At 32.8% G+C, this 9290-nt stretch overlaps 1 protein-coding gene across 1 annotated transcript; it reads left to right on the top strand.

The window, feature by feature from the left end:
- LOC107634122 (heavy metal-associated isoprenylated plant protein 3-like) lies at nt 4584-5763 on the top strand. The gene is made up of 4 exons (XM_016337696.2): nt 4584-4737; nt 4812-5138; nt 5218-5308; nt 5396-5763. The coding sequence occupies exons 1-4, from the start codon at nt 4726-4728 to the stop codon at nt 5545-5547; spliced, it is 582 nt and encodes a 193-aa protein (XP_016193182.1). The 5' UTR covers nt 4584-4725; the 3' UTR covers nt 5548-5763.

Genomic DNA, 9290 nt, shown 5'->3' with positions numbered 1-9290 from the left:
AACCATCACAATGTATTTATTTTTTTTATTTATTAATATTTAAAAATAAAAAATAAAATATATTATTAAATTAAACAATTAAACTAAAAATATTAAATTAATAACTAAATAATAACTAAACCAATAGGCATGCCATTTCAAATAATTCAAAATCACGTTTCACAATAACTTGAACTAGGAAAAATAACCAAAATCTATATATTCTAAACCTCCATTTCAAAAATTCAAAATTTACCCAATTTTAGTATAAACTTAGTGATCATGCATGAAGAATTGCGTGCTTACCTTTAACAATGGACATCCAAAAAATAGCCTATTCGAATTGGTATCTGTCTTCGACATGTAACAGATGGCATATTTTTCGCAGAAGCATTCTGAGACCACACCATTCGGTTCCTGTTGTCCTCCGGCTTCGCCTCTGCCTCGTCTCGTGTTTGAGGAGCATGCATCACTGGCCATGGTTTTTCGAGAGGGTTTTGCATTTAAAATTGAAACACCACCATGAACAACTATTATCAACTATTGCATTCAAAATTGAAACAATCTGCTTCGATCAACAGTGATTAAAGAAAGTGAATAACAGAACAAATCACGCAAAATTGGTTGTGAAAATCGACAACAAAAACAAACGAATGAGCTACAAGAAGAAGCAGTAGGCCTTACAATGGTTTTTCGAGAGGGTTTTGCACGTGGGTCGTCGGAACCGTTCCCGGCAAAGGGATGAGTTTGGTTCTTCGACGGTTTCGGAAATACTTCACTTTGCCTGTGACTCACAGAAAGGACACACGCGCAACCCTAGACGAAGAAGCAGTAGGCAGGGCCTTCGACGGGGTCCAGAAAAATCTGTCCCTGACGATGAGTCATCGAAGAAATCAGAAGAATGAGGTAGAAGAAGAGGCTATGGACATTAAAGCGGTATTTAGGGAAAGTTTTGTGAGTGGGTTGCTGGAAAAATCAAACGCATCACCTACAGGAAGGGTTGGAGGAGCAGTGAGGTAGAAGAAGAAGTTGTGGACATTACAGGAGTATTTGGGGAAGGTTTTGCGAGTGGGTTGCTGGAAAAATCAAAACCATCACCTATACGAAGGGTAGAAGAAGCAGTGAGGTAGTGGAAGAAGAAGCAGTGGACATTACAGGAGTATTTGGGGAAGGTTTTGTAAGTGGGTCGCCGGAAAAATCAAACCCATCACCTACAGGAATGGTAGAGAAGAAGAAGCAGTAAGGTAGTACAAGGGTAGAAGAATGAGTGAGGTTGAAGAAGAAGCAGTGCCTTCGAAGTGTATTTTGAGAGGTAGAAGAAGAAGCTCTAGATATTCGAATGGTATTTGGGGAATGTTTTGATTTGTATGGTATTTGGGGATGAATTTGTAAATTCAACTATTTGTACATTGCACTCATTTATATTACAGTATAAATACCTTACGTGGTATAATGTAAATAATATAAAATACAATGTAGTGTGAAAACATTTAATAAACGAATTAATGCAAAGTTAAAATTTTTTTTATCAATGGCTGAGATGATGACACATATACAATGGTAACTTACCTAAAAAATTAGCATGAGTTTGAAAGAAATCACCTAAAAATATAATGAATTGTATCCTTAAGGAAAAAAAAAGGGGCATCTCGATAATTCCTTTTGAAAAGTTTGTGTTTACCCTTTTTTCTTTTCATCACTTTTAGAGTAGACTACCATTTCTACCCATAAAAGTTGAAAACGCTGACATATCTACTCATAGAAAATAAAAATTACCATTTGTACCCATAAAATTTGACTTTCGCAAGCAAAATTATCCAAACCCTAAATAATTACATAAAATCTCCAAACTACCCCATTTTCTTCTCTCACGCATGTACCCATCATCAATCACTATCTGCATCACCTAAACCACCACTGTCGTAGCATCATATCCCTTCATACTCTCTGTCAACTCCTTCCTCTTTCTCTTTCTCTCCATTTCCTTCCGTGTTTTGTTTTTCTCTCTCTCTATTCTGCTTCTTCGAATTCTCAATCCAGAAAAAGAGCTTCACCATCATCAACAACAACAGAATCATCTTCAGATTCCTTGCCCCCACACTCTCTCTTACCTGCAAAATCTCTTCGGGTTGACTCATAATCCGTTTGCCCCTTCTCCTGATGCACCCCAGACCTTAACCCCAATTCCCAACTCCAACATTGGAATCGACGATCTCTCTCTCTCCCTCACTCACACACTTTTCCTCTCTGATTTCACCTCTTGAACATCAACATAGCTCAGTCACTATCCTCTTCAAAATCACAAAAAATAACAAACTCAGATCAAATTGAAGAATAGAACATGCATAGATTCAAAATAAAACTCTAATTTCTTAGAACCTTCACCAAAAATTGTCAATTTTTCATATTCAATATCATAACCTGTAATAAAGAACAAAGCAAAAAGAAATTAGGGGAGAGGTAGATATAACAACGGCAGGGATCAGGCAACGACGGTGGGGGTTGTACGATGTGGAAAGAGGTGAAGATGGTTGGCTATGGCGGTGATAAGGTAGCGTGAAGAGGAGGGGTTTCTGACGCAGTAGGCTCTGGTTCGAGGCCGATGGTGATGGTGGCGAGGAGAAGCTGGCGCGGTGCTCCTGGGCTCGGCATAGGTCTGCGACGTTATTGGCGGAGAAGGGGATGAACAGTAATGAGGAGGGTGATACGGTGATATGTGGTTGATGTTGGAATTGGGCGACTGAGAACATTGAGAGAGAGAGAGAAAGAAAAAGGAGGGAGGAGATGATAGTGGTGGGGAGAAATGTAGTTTAGAAATTTTATTTAATTTTTTAAGATTTGGATAATTTTGCTTGCGAAAGTCAATTTTTATAGATACAAATAGTAATTTTTATCTTCTATAGATAGATATGTCAGCGTTTTTAACTTTCATGGATAAAAATAGTAGTTTACTCTAAAAAGAAGAGTAAGACACAATAAACACGTGGCTGCGTGCGAGTTAAACCCCAAAATGGTCCTTGAGATTGGCGTCGTGCACTAAAATCGTCCTTAAGATTCTAATTGCATCAATTACGCCCCTGAGATTGAAAAAATGCACCATATTAGTCCCCTACCTATTTTTCATTAATGACGTGATGACATGGACTGTAAGTGACACATGTCACTTCATGATTTGGCCACGTGTAATGGTATGATGATGTGGTGACTAGTGACACGTGGCATGCTGACGTGAATGTTTGTGCCACGTGTCACAATATTATTTGGCCATGTGTTTATTTGTGCCACGTGTCGCAACATTATTCGTCCACGTGTCATCCATTATGCCATCGTTGTATATGCATTAAATTAGTCCCTCACTTTGTATTAAGTGACTCATTTTAGTCCCTGAAATTGAATGTCGTGCACCAAACTAGTTCATTCACCAGTTTTTTCTCATTTTTTTTGTAAATTCAAAATTCTCAATATTTTTGAATGCATTAATTTCAATTCTATTGTTCACATGTTCTTCAAATAAAAATGTTTTTATAAAATATTTTTTCTGTTGCGAATACTCTAACCGCCGACTTAGAGTTGACGTGAAGGCTTTTCAAGCACCTTCACTACCATCTCCGACCTCTTTCAGTACTTTTATAAAATATTTTTTCATGCGGATATCCCTAATAACCGCCGTTTTGGAGTTGACGTGAATGTATTTCAAGCTTCCTTCATTACCATTTCTGACCTCTTTCATCTAGACTGTAGAGGTCAAAGATGGTAGTGAGGGTACTTGAAGTACTTTCAATCTAACACATTTACACATAACGAAAACATGTATTTAATAAGAAAAAAATATTTATTTTAATTATTAATTTATTGTTAAAAACACATATTTTTATGAAAAAAATGTGTCTAATCAATTATATAATTATTTTTTTATAATAACATATTTATATATTACAAATTTTACCAATGTTAAATTATTAAAAAAATTATATAATTAAAATTAAAATCTTAAAATTTTTTATAAAAACACTTGTATTTAAACGATATATAAAAAAATAGAATTGAAATTAGTGTATCTAAGATATTAAAATTTTGAATTTAAAAAAAATGAAAAAAAATTGGTGAAGGGACTAGTTTGGTGCACGACATTCAATTTTAGGGACTAAAATGAGTCACTTAATACAAAGTAAAGGACTAATTTGGTGCATATACAACGATGACATAATGGATGACACGTAGACGAATACGGTTGCGATACGTGGCACAAACGGACACGTGACCAAATAATATTGTGACACGTGGCACAACTATCAACGTCAGTATGTCACGTGTCACTGGTCACCATATCATCATATCATTACACATGGTCAAATCATAAAGTGACACATATCATTTACAATCCACGTCATCATGCCATGTCATCACGTCATTAATGAAAAATAGGTCAGAGACTAATATAGTAATTTTTTTCAATCTCAAGGACAAAATTGATGACATTAGAATTTCAGAGACGATGCAGAAATCATTTTGGGATTTATGTCGGTGCGTGCTCATCACGTCTTAGAGTTACGGTTAAATAAAAGTCTATTTAAATAATGCACTTTAATCACATGGACAGGGAATCTCAAAGATAGGAGAGAAAAAAAATGAGCACTCCTTTTATTTTATTTTATTATATAATATACAAAGATAGCATATTTCATCATTTGATTTTGCGGTTAACCTCTCACACTCTTACACACTCAACTCAGAGTAACCACCACAATGGGCGAGGAGGTACACATTTTTAAATTCTGTAAAATAATGAATAATTCGTTTTATTGTGCTGTAATTTGAATTTGATGTTGCAGAAGAAGAAGAGCGAGGGTGGAGAAAACAATGTGGTGTTGGAGGTGGATTGCAGCTGCGATGGCTGCTTTTCCAAGATCAGACGCTGCCTCCGCTCTTACCCCGGCGTCGACAATGTCAAGGCGGAGACCGATACCGGAAAGATAACCGGAACCGGAAAAGTTTCAGATCCCGCCAAAATGAAGGAGAGGCTTGAGAAGAAGCTCAACAAGAAGGTGATTCTTATCTCACCTCAGATCAAGAAGGAGAAAAACAACAACAATGGCGACCATAATAAAGAGAACAAAACCGACGGCGATAACAAGGAGAAGAAATCCAAAGAGAAAGAGGTCAGTAACAGTAATGGCCCCCCTGTGCCAGCCTGTCATTTTTCTTTTTCAATTCAATTTGATTATTATGTTGTAACAGACTCCGGTAATGACGACGGCGGTTCTGAAGGTGGCGCTCCACTGCCAGGGATGCGTCGACAAAATCCGCAAAACTGTCTCCAAAACCAAAGGTATTTCTATATCTATACACACACGAATTGATTAATTAATGGAGTAATTAGTGTTGATGTAATTTGAATTTGAATTTGCATTTGCAGGGGTGAATGAAATGGAGATAAACAAAGAGAAAGATACGGTGACAGTGAAGGGGACCATGGACGTCAAGGCTCTGGCTGCGAATCTAACGGAGATTCTCAAGAGGAAGGTGGAGGTGGTCCCACCCAAGAAACCAGACAACAAGGAGATATGATGGTGCATATTGGTTTTATGCATGGAATGTCTTTGTTATGATATGATATGATATGATTATGCTAAGGGAAATGCTAGTTGTACAATATTAATCAGCCTTTAATCAGCCTTTAATCAAATTTAAATAATATTTAATTATTTTTTTAGTGTAGTATGTTCCTATTTTGTAGATACATATCTATAATTAGATTTTAATTTAAATTTAAATTTTAAAACCCACCCACTTTATTGGTTGTTACTGTGAATTTGCTTTACTTTCGTAACTTCACGTAACAGATACAGTTTTTTAAATTTCTTATTCTACGTGACATTCATACGCATTAGTGAATTCCAAACCAAAAAGGACGCTGCCAGCTGAATTCTCCATCTCGTCTTCATTGATGAAGACTATCACCACTTTCCAGCTGAAGCACTCTCTCATTTTGCATTGGTGAAAGGTATCATTATTTTTCACATATGTATTTATGTAATTTGTTAAGAAATATCATGTTCAATATTTTTAATTATATTTTAATTTAAACATAAAAATACTCTGCTGATTTAATTGGAACAAGGTTGATCTTATTTAATTTTATTAATAAAGTTGTTGCAAATAAAGTACTTTCTACGTAAGTAATTTGAGCAAAGAAGCAAAAAAAAATCTGGAATTTAAGAAAGAAGATGTAATTGATATGGTCATAAAAATTCTGTTGTTATTTATCAATTATAACACATATGATAGTATGATATTTTATTCAAAATATTTTTAAAACACATCTAAAATCAGGCTAACTTTAAATATTTAAATTTAAACGTTAATAATACAATTAATCTTTTGATTTTTTATTCGATCAAATGAATATAATATTTATTATTTAAATTATTAGTTGAATTTTTTTCGATACTTATTAGTTTTCAAAATTATTATAATCAACAATTAATTTAAAATTGTGTTGTTATTTTTCGATTATAACACATCATAGATTTTTACAATTTTAGATGTGTTTTAAAATATTTTGTATATAATATCATACTATTAGATGTGTTATCATTGAAAAGTAACGAAAAAATCCAACCAATAATTTAAATAATAAATATTAGATGCATTTTATTGAATCAAAAATCAAAAGATTAATTGTATTATGCACGTTTTTATTTAAAAACTAGAATTTAACGATTTTGAAAACGTTTATATCTAAAAACTAGATTTTTATCATTTTAGATGTGTTTTAAGAATATTTTGTATATAATATCATACTATTAGATGTGTTATAATTGAAAAATAAAAACACAATTTTTTATGACTATACCAACTACATCTTCTCTTATAAACTCTAGATTACTTTTTACTTCTTTACTCAAACTAATTAAGTACACGTCCTGAATCGTAATAATCTACGCTAATTACTTGTACAAGTTCTTATCTTTATTCTTATCCCAACAAATAGATGTATTTCTTTTAATTTCAGTGTAACTAGCCCATACAACCAACCCAACAAGCTAATTGACTATGAAAACTATGCAACAAAAATAATATCTTTCGATCATTAACACACTACTAAATAGAACTTAATCATAATTTTCTTGCACCCGTCAGAGTTAATCCATTCTAAAATGTAAAAAACCTTTAGAATTTTAAAAGTTAAATTTTAAATTTTGAGTAATTTGAATTTTAGATGTGTATTTAAATTATAAAATATTATTATATTAAATATATTAAATTTAAAACAGAAATTTAAGATTTAAATTTTAAATGTTAGTTTGATTTAATTTGAATTTTAAATATAAATTTAATTCTTAAAGACACTAAATCTATTTACAATTTTTATATGTGTTAGTTTTATTTTTTTTGAATTATTGTAAGAAAAGGCTGAAAATTGTACCATATTTAAAGGATACCTAGTTGAACCGTTATTAATATTATTTAAGATGATCATTGTTTACATAGCACTCTCCCTTCTTTTTAATATTTTATCATGAATATTGCAGTTCTAACTTTGTGAATGAGAATTAATAAAGACAACCCTTTTGAACAAAACTAGAATATTCTGATATTACTTGCTAAATGGAACTTTAGCTATAACGCTATATATAGGGGTGTAGTGTGTAGTACAGTGATCTCAATAACGCTGGCGCGTGTATGATACTACCCACGGGGGCCACGCTGGACTCTTGGCGTAACATTCTTCCCATCTCTTTCCACTTTCCTTCCTTCTTTCGTTATTTATCATTGACTTGACCCAACTCACCCAAGTACCCAACGCCATAGTAGAAACTTCTTTGCTCTTGCGCTTCCTTTAATTTGGGCCCATGCTTTATAGGCCCAATATGTAAAGCAGTTCTCTCACCCAAAAAAATATTAAAGAGGGCTCTCCTTAATCCAACAAAAACTCTCTCTTTTTAGGGCCGGTAATGTGCCCTTGGAGCAATTTATTCTCATCTCAAAAGAATAGTTACTTCACCAAAAACTCCCCTTTCCACATGCTTCAGTTGTATCCTTGCGAGGGCCCTTCTCTTTTCTTTTTCTCAAGAGGATATATGTGATCTAAAAGTCTCAAAATAGTTAAGTACTTCAAATATATTGCACTAGTTCAAAAACAAAAACAAAAAATATTACAAGTTTCACATTCCTTAAGTATAAAGTTTCAAATTATTTATAAATACAAAATCTTTCTCTCTTTATAAGTTCATTTTTAGAATTAAATTAGACACACTCAATTTCAACTTAAATATAATAGAGATTATCTGACCTAATATTATTAGACCACTCATTCACTTGCAAATATATGTTCATATATTTTCGAACACTAATTTTTAGAGTTGAATTATACCCATTCAATCAAAATTCTCTCCGTATTTATATTGGATATGGGAGTTTTACATTTATGGTACATCACATCCAAAAGATAAAAAAGGATGGTAGTGGTTGTTAACACATTTTTAACACATTAGGCTAATTAATTAAGCAGTTCAGTCATGTTTAATGGTTATTGGTGCACTGGCATATAACAGAGAGAGTATGTTGATCCAAATTTTTTGTTGGATATGCACTGTTAAGTCACATTCTTATTGAAAGATGAAAGTTGGTTGGATGTTTGACAAATTCCAATTCTAGCAATGAAAAATAAAAAAGTTGATATAAGGAAATAGATATTTTAGAGGAAGCAGGGGCAACTCCCAAGAAAGTATGAACCATACACGTGTTTGAGAAAGGTTTGATTCACGTGGAAGTAGACCAGGTTGTGTGTGGCGGACATGCGGGTGCACAGCTAGTTTCTTTCCTTTGACAGGTAGCTCTTTCTTACTTTATTTTGAAGATATATATCACATCACCGGAAATAATAGAAAACTATCACAATTTATTTATTATTTTTTTGTCATTAATTATTTATTAATATTTAAAAATAAAAAATAAAAAATATTATTAAATTAAACAATTAAACTAAAAATATTAAATTAATAACTAAATAATAATTAAAAATAATAAATTATGATGTTTTTAATCTTTCTCGTCACACCACTAAAAATAGCAATACAGATCTTCTCAGATTCTTATCTAATCTAAATCTAAATCACAATCAAATCAACCTCTAATGACCATTTTTATCTGCTCTCTTTTTTGCTTTATTAGCACAAAAGATTTGCCTTTGAGGCTTTTAGCTAGCCACCACTCATCCAGAAACTAATATAAAGGGAGGGATTTTAGTAATTAACTAACTAGTATATTAATTAGATGAAAACTAACGTACGGATATTTACTTATTT

Source organism: Arachis ipaensis, chromosome B03, assembly GCF_000816755.2.
Source record: "Arachis ipaensis cultivar K30076 chromosome B03, Araip1.1, whole genome shotgun sequence".
NCBI classification, from domain to species: domain Eukaryota; kingdom Viridiplantae; phylum Streptophyta; class Magnoliopsida; order Fabales; family Fabaceae; genus Arachis; species Arachis ipaensis.
The sequence above is the reverse complement of the archived record's forward strand: the minus strand, read 5'-3'. Positions and strand labels throughout refer to the sequence as shown.